We start from the raw sequence: 15246 nt of genomic DNA, 5'->3' as shown, positions 1-15246 counted from the left end.
AATTGTGAGATTTGTACCAAATAAACCAACAAACAGTGGAGCTGACCCCCCTTAGTACACAAAAGAGGTCAAAACACTGTTGCAGTATGGACTTCAATGTGAGATGCTTATAATAGTTTCCACAATGAAACTTTGCCTCAAAACCTAGCAGAAAATCCAAAGAGATTCTGGTTGTTTGTAAAGTATGCTAGTGGCAAGACACAACCAATGCCTTCTCTGTGCAATAGCAATGGAAATACTATTGATGATAGTGCTGCTAAAGCAGAGTTTCTAAACACAGCCTTCTGAAATTGTTTCACCAAATAATACAAAGTAAATATTACAGAGTTCAAACCAAGAACAGCTTCCAACATGAGTGACTTAGAAGTAGATATCCTCAAAGCAGTGAAGCAACTTAAATCACTTAACAAAAGCAACTCTTCCAGTCCAGACGGTATACCAATTAGGTTCTTTCAGAGTAGGCTGATGCAACAGCTCCATATTTAACACTCACATTATACAGCTGCTCACACTAAGAAAGATATGTATCCATCTTCTGGAAAGTTGCTCAGATCACGCCAATGTTCAAAAAAGACATCAGAAGTAGCCTACTAAATTATAGACCCATATCATAAGCTGATATGCAGCAGGATTTTGGAAAATATATTGTTTTCAAACATTATGAATAGGCTTGAAGAGAACGGTCTACAGACACACTGTCAACACACATATATATAAAACATCATTCTTGTGAAGCACAAGGTCTTGACTCATATGAAGTGTTGAGTCCTATTGAGGAGGGATTTCAAATTGATTCCATGTTTCTAGATTTCCAGAAGGCTTTTGAAACTGTACCTCACAAGCGGCATGTAATCAAATTGTGTACTTATGGAATATTGTCTCAGTTGTGTGACTGGATTCATGATTTGCTGTCAGAGAGATCACAGTTCATTGTAGTTGACAGGAAGTCATCAAGTAAAACAGAAGTGATTTCTGGCATTCCCCAAGGTAGTGTTATAGGCCCTCTGCTGTTCCTTATCTATATAAATGATTTGGGAGACAATCTTAGCAGCCATCTTAGGTTGTTTTCAGATGATTGTTGTTTATCATCTAGTAATGCCATCAGAAGATCAAAACAAAATTTAGAAAAGATATCTGTATGGTGTGAAAATTGGCCATTTGCCCTAAATAATGAAAAGTGTGAAATCATCCACATAAGTGCTAAAATTAATCCGTTAAAGTTTGGTTACATGATAAATCAGCCACATTTAAAGGCCCTAAATTCAACTAAATTCCTTGAAATTGCAATTACAAACAAATTAAATTGGAAGGAATACATAGAAAATGTTGAAGAGAAGGCAGAATGCTTAAAAGATGCAACAGATCTACTAAAGAGACTACTTACACTATGCTTGTCCATCCTCTTTTAGAGTACTGCTGCACATTATGGGATCCTTACCAGACAGGATTAATGGAGCACATTGAGAAAGTTTGAAGAACAGCACATTTTGACTATCAAGAAATAGGGGAGAGATTGTCACTGACATGATACAGGATTTTGGATGGGCATCATTAAAACAAAGGCGTTATTCGTTGTGAGAGTATCTTCTCACAAAATTTCAGTGACTGACTTTCTCCTCTGAATGTGAAAATATTTTGTTGATGCTGATCAACATGTGGAGAAATGAAGTTCATAATAAAATAAGGGAAAACAGAGCTCACACGGAAAGACATACATGTTCGTTTTTCCTGCGTGCTGTTCAAGATTGGAATAATAGAGAATTATTGTGAAGGTGTTTCAATGAACCCTCTGTCAGAAACTTAAGTGTAGAATGAGATTTTCACTCTGCAGCAGAGTGTGCACTGATATGAAACTTCCTGGTAGATTAAAACTGTGTGCTGGACTGAGACTCGAACTCGGGACCTTTGCCTTTTGTGGGCAAGTGCTCTACCAACTGAGCTATCCAAGCATGACTCACGCCCTGTCCTCACAGCACTTGCCCACGAAAGGCAAAGGTCCCAAGTTCAAGTCTCAGTCCAGCACACAGTTTTAACCTGCCAGGAAGTTTCATATCAGCGCACACTCCACTGCAGAGTGAAAATCTCATTCTGGAAACATCCCCTAGGCTGTGGCTAAGCCATGTCTCCGCAATATCCTTTCTTTCAGGAGTGCTAGTTCTGCAAGGTTTGCAGGAGAGCTTCTGTAAAGTTTGGAAGGTAGGAGACAAGGTACTGGCAGAAGTAAAGCTGTGAGGACGGGCTGTGAGTCATGCTTGAGTAGCTCAGTTGGTAGAGCACTTGCCTGCGAAAAGCAAAGGTCCCGAGTTCGAGTCTCAGTCCAGCACACAGTTTTAATCTTCCAGGAACTTCCACTTAAGTGTAATTTGCAGAGTATCCATGTAGATGGAGATGTGGATGTAGATAACTACATAACTGCATTGATGTGCAAATTATATTAAGTTTCTGATAAAATAATTTTGGTTATTGGGTCGCGTCATCATAACTACTGCTGTTTTAGTAGTGGTCCAAGACCCAAAATTATTTTACATAAAATTAGACCAGCCATGGAAGCCAAAAAACTTGTAAATTAAATTTTGATTGACCAGTATCTTCAAATCATTTCCTACACATGCACACAATTAGAAGAAATGTGTCAACTATAATACCAAATATCCATGATTGTCATGGTGGCACTAAGCAAATTAATAGAGACTGTTGTTCTCACATTTATCAATACCTCCCAACACACTAATATTATTCACGACAGACAACTCTTCTACCTGGTGTTAATCCTCACTTTAACCTAAGTTTTCCTCAAAAAATTGTTATCTTTTTCACCATCAGCTGCTTAATGTCGAGGATGCTGTTAACAAATCAAACTGATAAAATAAGGAAAATCAAACAATCCAGGTTGGAATATCAACAATTATGGAAAGGACAGATTGCTACTGACCATAAAGATGACATGTTCTATTGCTGTCAGGCACAACAAAAATATTGCTTCACATTGAACTTCTGGCTAAAGGCCTCTTTGGCCAAAAGTTCCATGTAACAGTCTTTTCCTTGTGTCTGTCTGCAATTCAACATGTCATCCTTATGGTAAGTAGCAGTCTATCCTTTTCATAATTGTTTATAACATCAGCAGGTAGAATCACTCTTTCTACAGGTTTGCAAATATAAGCAAATGAACATAATGAACCAATAGCATCTGTGTGTGTGTGTGTGTGTGTGTGTGTGTGTGTGTGTGTGTGTGTGTGAGTGTTTTCATATGCATGCACTTGTACATACCATGGATCTTTCATAATAGACATCTTACTCAAGCCACTGCTAATTCATAAATCTAAGTCGCCATTTACATATAAAGGAAGTAACATGCACTTATCGTACTAGTTTGAAGTCTCAGTTAATACTGTACATTGTTGGTTAATCCTTATGCAATAAATATGAGATTAAAACTTTAGCCATCAGTGTTTATGAACAAGAGAACTCTTGTTACAAAATGAAAGTAGCTGTAACAAAAAATGTTGCTCAGTTGCAACAAATTGTTTAAAATAAAATCTTTAGAATAACAAAAAACGTCTAAAATATCATTGTAATAACTATTTTCAAAGATTTTTAGGGTATTCAATAGTACTAAATTGATAACAAGAAATAACAGAGTAATATTTCTTAATATAACCAGATAACAAATCAAATTAACTTACTGTAGACAAAAGCTGTCTGCTGTCCAACTTCTGCACTCAACGTTCCTCCACAGATACGATCAACACATTGAGCTGGATATCTACGTCCAGCATTTACTGCACATGGTATATTAAGCCAGTCTGTTGTACATGCATAAGGCCCTGCACTAGCAACACGCGCTGGTATATTTGCAGTTGGACTTAATGTGTTGTCGGTTAGTGTGAAAGCATGAGTCCTATTGTTTACTGGAAGCAACAAGGAAAATAAATGTAATATGGGATCTTTGTATTATAATTCTTATACTGAGATGATGAATAGCATGGTACAATGATCTACATACATGTAGACATCACATACATAAGGCATAAAAAGGCAGTCCATTGGCAAAGCTGTTATTTGTACTCAGGTGATTCATGTCCAAAGCTTTCCAATGTGATTATTGCCACACAATGGGAATTAACAGACTTTGAACATGGAGATAGATGCATGGGATATTCAATTTCATAAATTAGTAGATAATTCAATATTCCGAGAGCCACAATGTCAAGAGTGTACTGAGAATACTGAATTTCAGGTATTACCTCTCGCCATGTGCAATGCAGTGGTCATAGGCCTTCACTTAATGACAGAGGGTGTAACACCTCGGCTCAGTTTACAGTGATAAAAGCTATAGAAAGAATAATTTAAAATTAAGAATAGAATTTTTAGAGCGGAAAATAGTGCAGAATCAGAGTTTGGTAATTGCAGATCAAAATTATAGAATATCAGCAAGTAGTTTAAAGTCTAAGTACAGCAAAGCCATGGAAGCTCCATCATGGAGAAGGCAGTGACATTAAACTCTTGTGATGAAAAACAAAACCTATAAAAAGGCCTGATCATCATTATTGCCGCCTTTTTTCCTTGATTGTTGCGTTAAAGGGTAGGGAACCCGTGTCAGTCAGCAAGACAATAATTATATTGGACTTCATTGTGTTAAGATTCATGATAAACTGTTAGAATATTATGGAGATTAAAAGTGATGTAGTGTACAATCTCTGACTGTTGGTAGCAACAGAGTATTAAGGGGATTTTAGGACTTTAGTGCTAGATTGGAACTGTACGGACATATAGATGACAGATACTCAAATTATCTGCTGATACAAGTGAATTCAGAGGTACCAGTATTCAGATATTAATGTGTGGACTTTTGAAAGTGTCATGTGTCGTTAGTTGTGAATCTGGACGAAGAGCACGTGCATATCGGCATTTGCAAACTATTTAGATTCCTCCAGGCTAGGAACCTTTTGAATAGACCATCATCCATCACCATCTTAATCCTTGAATATAGAGTGAAAGTGAAATACAAGAGTGTTGTACTTATTTCATTTACCTAGTACCAGTCAGTGAAGGTTTTACGGAACCAAAGCTATTCAGGAGTAAGTCAGCACCATCTAGCAGAAAGCATAGGCATTAACTAACATGCTAACTGAAGTGAATGTTTATATGTTTTACGGACTGCTTAATATGAAATTTTGTGGCTCTTTGACATCCCCACTCCCTCCAAAAGGTGGCGCAGGCTGTCTTAATCATAAAAGGGGAGAGTTTTAGCCGGGCAAATTACTAAATAAAAGTGATTTTTACAAGACTCACAGTAATAGCAAAACACAAGGCCTGCACCACATCGGAGAGTCGTTGCTGTCACGTCGGGAAGTAAAGCCAGAAAACCTACCGACGATACGTATCTATGAGCAGACATTGACGTGGAGTACCTAAAAAGGGAACCACAAGAGAGTTGGGGATGCTTCAAGGGCAGCAGTGTTTGTGTTGCCAGTGCTAACACGTAAACACAGAAATCAATGTGGGATGTATGATGAACTTATCTGTTAGGAAAGTGCAGCACTAATGGGCTATGGCAGCAAATGACTGATGCGAGTGCTTTTGCTAACAGTGCAGCATTGGCTGCAATGCCTTTACTGAGCTTGTGACCATATAGGTTGGGCCCTAGATGACTGGAAAACTGTGGCCTGGTCAGATGAGTCCAATTTCAGTTGGTAAGAGCTGATAGTAAAGTTCGAGCTTGCCACGGATCCCACGAACCCATGAAACAAAGTTGTGAAAAAGGCACTGTGCAGGTCGGTGGTGGCGCCATGATGGTGTGGCCTCTGTTTACAATGGAATGAACTGGGTCTTCTCATCCAACTGAACCAATCATTCACTGGAAATGGCTATGTTCAGCTAATTGGAGACCATTTGCAGCCATACACAGACTTCAAGTTCCCGGACAATGATGGTATTTTTGGGGATGACAACGTGCAACATCACCAGGTCACAATTATTTGTAATTTAACAATGGAAAATCCAAGATGGAATGTAATAATATTATGAAAAGGAAAGTTGCTACTCATCATATAGTGGAGATGCTGAGTCACAGACAGACACAATAAAAAGACTATCACAATATAGGCTTTTGGCCATCAAGGCCCTTATTGTGTACGTGTCTGTCATCTGTTTTTGACAAAGGCCCTGATGACTGAAAGCTGATATTGTGACAGTCTTTTTGTTGTGCCTATCTGCAACTCAGCATCTATGCTATATGGTGAGTAGCAACTTTTCTTTTCATAATATTGTTATTTTTGATTGGTTTGAAGAATATTCTGGACAACTCAAGTGACTGATTTGGCCACCCAGATTGCTCCACATGAAACCCATCAAACATTCATGGAACATAATCAAGAGGTCTCAGAGGGTTTCAGTATATTCCTATATTCGTCAACTGCAGTTGGTTCCCATTGTTCACGCTGTAAATTCTCTCCAAATAATATGACTGAATTGGAATTTATAGCTCCATGAACCAGCATTTTTTCCCTTCTTTGCTAAATCTGATTGAGAGGATGTGAGGTTGCAACTAAAGCAGGCCATCAGTAACTCCAAGTGAGATTTAATCAATACTGAAACCAGCAGACGGAGCTACTTCCAAGTCATTTCTATTAAATCTTATTAGTACCCTCTCTGGCTGTTTAACAAACTTGCAAACTTGAAGATATTTGCTGTTGTGGGCGGGGGGAGGGGGGGGGGGGGGGTGCAGTGGTCTGTGTGCTGTCAGAACTGCTATTCCTTATGTTTCCAAGTCTGTTACTGAAGCACTCATTTAAGTCTATGACCTGAAACCTCATTTCACTTTATGTGTATCTAGTTTCTCCTTCCTTCCTTCCTTACATTACACCTAGAGTAAAAACATACTAACTTGTAGCCATATGACAGGCTCTTGCAAGGGTGCCCCTGGGCATCCTCAGCTCAGGTGCAGGTAGTGTCGGCTACCTTCCAGGCAGCCCAGTTCCATACATTCTGCACATACATGTACTACTTTGCATCCTTTCCCATGTATGTTTGGTTAGTGAAGTATGGTTCCATATGCTATGGTCCAGCTGCCTCACTACCCAAGAGTCAGCTTTCTTCCCACCCCCGCCCACATGTGCTAGCCAGCAGGAACTAAAGCTGGAATAGCCTACCATATAAGGTTTACAAAATACTGACATTAGAAGGTCACTTTGTCTGAAAGCATTTGACCACCAGATATTTCTCTTCACAAGAAGCACTGTCAGATATTCCTAGTTGACATGCAGTTTGTACCAAAATTTCACTACAATGGTGATGCAGTCAATATTTCTGATAAATCACTGAAAGATATTCAGAAGAGGTTTTACCAATTTCTAAAGTAACACAATTGTGATATCCTTCACTGCATGGTTGAAATGCAACCTTGATCGGATACCTGTGCTGGCATCCATCACTTGTGACATTGTGCCAGTAGCCCTCATCTGTTTCTATGAATCACCTATTGTATCACATTCAAAGCCCATTAATTTCTAATAGGTTTCAGAATGAGTTTCCACAGTTTCCTCAATCACTTCAGATGGCAGAATGTAACTTGAATGTGACCTCTTACCAACATCTCTCCCATACTTCCCCACCTGAATTAATACTCCCTCTCTGAAGACCTTCAAGTTGGCAATATGTTGAACTCTAACCCCACTTCTATCAGTTTTTTAATGCTCTATCTTTCTCCCAGAAAAATGGTGTGACTAAAACACTGTTTAATGCTTGAGAAGTCACACTTTCTGTGTGTGCCACTGTCTACACCAAAGAAATTTGGAGAGGTCAGATATGCTACTTGACATGTGTGACATTGTTAATATAATCATGTTGAGATCTCCATGTCATCACCTACTCTGTAAATTTAATCTCCAGAACTTTTCTCTTCTCGTATACTCAAATTTTTACATACAGTGGTGTCTGTGACCATCTGACATAGCTTTGGACCAGGGTTCAAATCTCAATCTGGCCATTATGGCATGGTTAATTTTCTTCCCCAGTCTTCACAATACCAAGCTTGTGCTCAATCTCTATCTCATACTTATACAAAAAGTGGACTTACAACTCCATATCCCTATCTTTTTCAAAGTGTTCGTTTACATAGTTAGCCATTCTTTAATACCGGTAAAGCTTAACAGTACATCATAAAACCCTGGCTTTTGTATTTTCGAACTGAAGAGGAAGTCAGTATAAAAGTAGACTGACTAACACTCACACTTTAAAAATGTTTGGTCAGACTCTTCTTTATTTCATAGTCTAAATTTTCAAAACCTGAGTAGACAAGCATGGACATTATTAAAGAAACTAGGAAGTTGTGACGAAGCAAGCTGGGATATTTTTACTTTCCCTCTTGTTTTGCCATCTGCCTCTTTGAAATTCATTTTTTTGTGTCTGGTTAACTACCACCATTAACATATGTGAGTATTATCTGCATTTTCATAAAAGAGAAAGGTTGGCCCTCAGTTTTAAAGAATATAACACCAGATCTAATTTTGTGCTTCGTTTTGTGTATGTAATTGAGTTTCTAGTTTATTTTGACTATTCCAAGTTAATATCTTTCATTATAGAGTGAAATCAATAATTGTTTCATAACTTAAATTCTACTGTTGACTTATAAACAAATATAAATTCTGTATTAATTATAAACATTTGGAAGAACAACTAACAGTATTCTTGAAGTATTTATTTGGTTCTAATTGAAAACGTGTTAACAAAGCCAGCCCTTAATTAATTAGAAAGTAATTACCAGTTTTGTCAGAAGTATTATTTATGTAACTGCATCTGTTAGTTTCATCATTTAAACAGATAATTCGGCCTAACCTTTGTAGTAGAAGAAACTGTTAAAAGGAATGAACTTTTTGATGTACTCAGTTAATTTAGTGAGTTAAGTCTTAATTGCAATTTCTGTAAATTAAACTTTGAACAATGTGTAGTTTCAGCACCTGTTATACAAAGATATATAAGAGCCCGACTTTTGGTCACGAGTCAGTCAGTCCGTGGCCGAGTTTCAGATGAACCTGTGTTGGTTAGAATGACAACAATGCATTAACTTAACAGTGAAATAAGTGTAACACAATTAGGCTATGTATTAAAACAGTGACAGTGTCTGTTCAATACATAATGTAATATTCTGCAAGATTTGTGAACTGTGTGGTTAGGTTTTTACTGCTCATAAAAATTCAACAGTAAACTATCATAGCTGTATGCTGACATATGCCTGCAAACTATTCATGAGGCTTATCAAAAGCTAAACAATAGTGCACTGGCCATATAACTGTGTATTATTGGGGGGGGGGGGGGGGTTGTGAACAGTGAAAGCAAAGAACTGTGAAATGCAAATGTGCACCTGTTGGCTACATCATTTACAGTAGCCAGTGTTGAACTTCCTCCCCCCCATGTTTCAGCCAGTATAGCAACTCAGTACGTCAACATCTAAAACAATCAACAAGGAAATAAAGCAGGTGAAAGTCACAAAGTGGGACCCCCAGACAAAGGAATAAGACAACAGTCTGAGACCTAAGATTCTCCCAGTGTACACAATACCCAAATAAACTATGGATATGGAGTTGGGTGACATTGTAAACAGCTGCTGACATTTTGACAGATGCACCTCTGTCATTTTTAAGGCAAAACTACAGCAAGTGAGTGCTACGCACACACACACACACACACACACACACACACTAGTGCCATCACATGACAAAGGATGATAAACGTTAGAAGTGAAACTTAATAGCAGTGGATGAGATAGTATTAAATCTGTTCCTCATTTTTATGACAAGGGAGAGAGCAGGTCTGCATGAGAATTTAAACAAAAACCTCTATCTCTATTTATAAGGTTACTTGCTAACTTAACACCAATTGCTTCCTTCACAACAGTATCCCAAGAGCTGGAAGTGCACATCACAATGTGCATGTTGTTATATTCAGTAGGATGACTGGTGACTGACAATGTTCTGAAATAGTAGATTTCCTCAGCTGTTGTAAGAGTGTGACATTTGTGCTCAGTACATCTGTCCTCCACATTCCTGATAGTTTGATCAAAATACAACATGCCACAACTGCGAGGAATATGGTAGACACCTGCCTTATGCAAACTGAGACCATCCTTGATGGAACTTAAAAGGACTCTCTCTTAGTTAGTGTTTGAAAAACACATATCCAATCATATTTCTGCAAAATACCACCAATCCTGTTGGAAATGCTCCCTGCATAAGGCAAAAATGCCACAGACTTCAGTGCCACCTTGGTATTATCATCATGTGCATGGTTGGCTGCTAGTGCAATGCGTGTTTGATCTGTCTTTCACTATAACCATTTTGAAAAAGAAGATAACCTCAATATGGGCTAACTCAGCTGACAAACTTACCGGGTCCAAGACAACATGGGCCCTGTGAACCAAGGTATGAAGTACCTCTTCACGTTGAACCAGATGATGACTACTATCAGCCTGCAGAAACAAGTTGTGATTAAGCTTCCTGTAAATGGCATGTCCCAAGTCACAATCAACCTTTGTCCTCTTCACATTGAGCCAGATGATGACTACTATCAGCCTGTAGAAACAAGTCAATGTGATTAGGCTTCCTGTAAATGGCATGTCCCAACTTACAATCAACCTTTGTCCTGATCAGCACATCAGGATAGTCACCTTGTCTACACCATCATGAAACAAATATTCAGGTGGGTTGAATTCATGTGTTCTAAAAATTCATTCAAATTCTCTCATTGCCATGAGGCCAAACAGCAAAAATATCATCTACAGATCTTAGAAAACATCCATGTTTAAAAGCTAGTTACTCCAATGCATGTTACTCAAAGTCTTCTATAGACAAATTGGCAATAACAGGTGATAACGGGCTTCCCATTTCAACTCCATCTGTCTGCTTATTAAACTGGAGATTTAATAAAAAGTACATGGAATTCAACAAATTTCAAAATCTGAAATTACAATGAAAACCAGACCATTAGCTGCTTACAGGTGTTGATAAATATAAACAGGGGACAGTTGAAAATGTGTGCCCCAACTGGGACTCAAACTCGAGATCTCCTGCTTACATGGCAGATGCTCTATCCAACTGAGCCATCGAGGACACAGAGGATAGTGTGATAGCAGGGACTTATCTCTGGCATGCTCCCTGTGTGAGACCCACTTTTCCTACTTACTGTCCACACACTACATTTGTAGTACCCCTGCCCACTACACTCATTACTCACGGCAGTCAATCTAGCGATTCCTGTAAGAGTTCAAGCACTGTGAGTGCATCCATACTGAAGGAGATCATTGGCCATTAATCCTTATCTACATGAAGATTTGTTCTTTTGGACATGTCCGAAAGAACAGATACCATCTTCATATAGATAAGGCTTACCAGCCAATGATCTTCAGTACGGATGCACTCACTTTGCTAGAGCTCTTACAGGAATCTGTAGATTGACTGCCATGAGTAATGAGTATAGTGGGCAGGGGCACTCCAAATGTAGTGTGTGAACAACAAGTTGGAAATGTGGGTCACACGGGGAGCATGCCAGAGACAAGTCCCTGCAGTCACACTATCCCCTGTGTCCTCGATGGCTCAGTCAGATAGAGTGTCTGCCATGTAAGCAGGAGATCCCAGGTTCAAGTCCCCATCAGGCACACATTTTCAACTGTGCCCATAGATATTTATCAATGTCTGTAAGCAGCTAATGGTCTGGATGTCATTGTAGTTTCATTCTACAAGAGCTGCAAGATCACCAATCGTATCTGTCCTTTCAGACATGTCCGAAAGAACAGATACCATCTTCATATACAATGTCAAAATAGGTTCATTTATTCAAAACAAAACCTAAACTCAATTAACTGTAACGAATCAGACAGGGGGTACAGGAGGGAAGAGAGAGACCACATCAGAACTTAATCAGAGAATAAGAGTCATTCAACATATTCCCTATAATCAAAGTAAGAAATCTGCTGAATTCTTAACATGATACTCATACTAATCTACTAGTGGGCTCAATAGAGTAGCAAGAGGTTTTGGTACGCAATATGTTGGAGCACCAACGTTACTCACAATTGGCCTCTGAGTAATCCCATCTTTGTCGACCTTCAGAAAGTTATATAACCTTGAAGAACAGCTCAGTAAAAATTAAGACTCTTGATATTCTCCCATGACAAGGAACTTTTCTCCAGGAGGCTGTTAGTCTTTCTTTTTGTACTCTTTGTAGGATCAGCACCAATCTTATGATATGCTGAATCAAACAGTAAACACTACATCTTTTGAATATACTCCTGCTGGATCAAAACAACTGCAGCTCTAAACCCCTAATTGGAGGAAATTTATAATTTATTGTTGATTGTGGAGGCTGGATAACTCTGCAGCTGTAGAGTGAAACTGCAATATGCATTGTAATTTTTGTTGAGATGTTTCAATGAAAATATTGTTCCAATGTTTGCCAAAGTTATGCATCATACTAATTCTCAAGTCACATCAAGCAACATCATGAAAGGATCCATCACACTCATTGACAGTTGAATTTTGCTTCCAAGCTATTGTTTCAGCTTTATTTAATGATTTGTACAAAAATTACGGCTTTTTCTTGAGATCTGTTGCACAGTAGTTCATATTGCAGTCTGAATGGGAATTTCATTCTGTAACTGCCTGGCATTTGGCAAAGTTTTAATGCTTTCTTGGCATCTACATCATGATGTTCTGTGATAAGTCTTGCAGAGAAAGCTTTTGACAACACAGCTTTATCTGTACTAGGGAAATGTTTAATTTTTCCACCAACTCCCAAGCATTTGCCAGGGATTCATTTTATTACTTCTGTTAAATAGGCTGGTTTTAAACTACTGAAATGTTTCCTGGGTACCTCCATGACGGTTTTGCTGAATAATGCAATACATTAGCTGGAGGGTAGGCTGTTCCTGTAAAAATGCTTTTTTCTTGTTACCTGTATCTTGAATTGAAAAACTCTATCTCTCTTTCCAATTTGGCATCCAGCTACACTGTGTACACGTTGTATCATTGACTTCTCCTTTTTGGTTTGCAGCTGAGTGCTGAAAACTCAACAGTAGGCTACTTGTCTCCACGCTACTAAATGAGAGAACTTTCTTCTTTCATAAACCACAAATATTATAACAACTTTTTACTCTGAAAGCAGCTTCAAACAATTCTCTGTCTGCTCGACAAGTGTATATCAAATAAATTGTCAACAATCAGTGTCACAGTTCATAGCAGCCCCTTCAAACTCGAATTTCATTTGTTCCATGACTTTTTCATGCATTGTCACAGTCATCTTCTTCCATGGAAGTTGGTGTAGCTCCAAGGCAGGGGTCCACAGCACAGAGAAAATATTAAGGTATTAGGAACAAGTGTAGCCAAACATGAGCCACCAATAGTGTTGCCCTGCCCAGTAGCAACACCATCTCCATTGCCATCCAGTTAAGATACACCTACAGAGAAATCCCACACTCAACATTCATGTCCCACCTTCAAAACTAACTTAATTTCTTCAGCAATTCATGATCGTCATTTGTTGGTCCTAAATACACTGTGCAACACATCACTTTAACAAAGTGGTGTGTCACACTATATATGCCCTGCCTGAGATGAATGATGCCATCTCTGTTACAAAATCTACAAAACTACATAACCATAATACTTACAAATCTTGTTAGAAAAGTCTTAGGTAATGCATTACACATAACAGGTTTGTGGAGTATTAATTAATGTCTTCATATATATAATCTCTACTGTTTCTTACCATTTATATGCTCAGTACCACAAGCTTAATTTAATCAGACTTCTTTTTCAGTTTATATAACATACTACCAATTTTAAGAGAATGTATAAGCTTTCCCTTTCATTACAAACTTTTGAATCTATTTATATTTCTATTTGAAGATATAATCAGCTATTAGCATCTTGATGTTAATTCCCTTTCAGTGTAAGAGAGGTAACATGTATGGTCCTCTTACTTAATCTTTCTTAGGCTAAGTTCCACTACAAAAGTATACATTAACACAATCATAATGTTTCCCAAAAACAAAAACAAACATAATATCACCAATACTAAAATTCTTTTCAAATATACTATATGCTACTTGACCTCAAACTCATATAAAACTTTACAAATGAATGAAGGTATATTTCTCTTTATTTGTCCCCAATTAGCACCAGCAATCATATATTTTGAACACACTTATGCCATCCACTGGCAACAATCCCTTTCTGATACTGAACCTGACGAGTTACATAGCTCTAAACAGTTACACCCACAAACTGCCCAACTAACTAGATTTCTCGTCTGCTATTATTGCTGATACACACAAAGCTAAGACACATTCCTTTATATCATTTACGTAGTACCTGTAATTAACAGTGAACTACTAAAAGCAGTAAAATACATTTATCTCTCACAACTTGGGAATCAGTCAAATGAGCTGTCAGCATCCTAACTCTGTAGGAATTCAGCATACACTACCTTCCACAGAAAGCCAACTCCTACATCGTTACCTAAACTACTGACAGAGGTGGTTCTTTATACTCTCCTTGTAGTGTTGATTCATACTTTCTACATCTACATCCATACTCCGCAAGCCACCTGACGGTGTGTGGCGGAGGGTACCCTGAGTACCTCTTATCGGTTCTCCCTTCTATTCCAGTCTCGTATTGTTCGTGGAAAGGATTGTCGGTATGCTTCTGTGTGGGCTCTAATCTCTCTGATTTTATCCTCATGGTCTCTTCGCAAGATATACGTAGGAGGGAGCAATATACTACTTGACTCTTTGGTGAAGGTATGTTCTCGATACTTTAACAAAAACCCGTACCGAGCTGCTGAGCATCTCTCCTGCAGAGTCTTCCACTGGAGTTTATCTATCATATCCGTAATGCTTTTGCGATTACTAAATGATCCGGTAACGAAGCGCGCTGCTCTCCATTGGATCTTCTCTATCTCTTCTATCAATCCTATCTGGTACGGATCCCACACTGTTGAGCAGTATTCAAGCAGTGTTTTTGGTTCACCCATACATCCAATCATTCCTCTAATTTATACATGGATACATTACCCTAATCTAGTATGCCGTCCTCCTTACTATCTTTAAGAAATTGGCTCACTCCTGTTGTTTAAATTATGTTTCAGAGTCCTGAACTCATGCTTCTAGTAAATTCCCTTGCACTCCTCTGTGAACCTATTCACTCCGTTCATTGTTCTTGTTTACTACTTCTATGTACTTGTAGTGGTTCCACC

General features: G+C 38.4%; 1 protein-coding gene across 1 annotated transcript in view; it reads right to left on the bottom strand.

The window, feature by feature from the left end:
- The window catches only part of LOC126259796 (uncharacterized), a 233611-nt gene that overhangs the window by 22607 nt on the left and 195758 nt on the right, over positions 1-15246 (bottom strand). The window contains exon 9 of the mRNA XM_049956818.1: positions 3684-3908. Coding sequence (XP_049812775.1) covers positions 3684-3908 — 225 coding nt within the window. The remainder of the gene's footprint in view (positions 1-3683; positions 3909-15246) is intronic.

Source organism: Schistocerca nitens, chromosome 5, assembly GCF_023898315.1.
Source record: "Schistocerca nitens isolate TAMUIC-IGC-003100 chromosome 5, iqSchNite1.1, whole genome shotgun sequence".
Taxonomy (NCBI): Eukaryota; Metazoa; Arthropoda; class Insecta; order Orthoptera; family Acrididae; genus Schistocerca; species Schistocerca nitens.
Note: the sequence above shows the minus strand (reverse complement) of the source record. Positions and strands in the feature narration are given on the sequence as shown.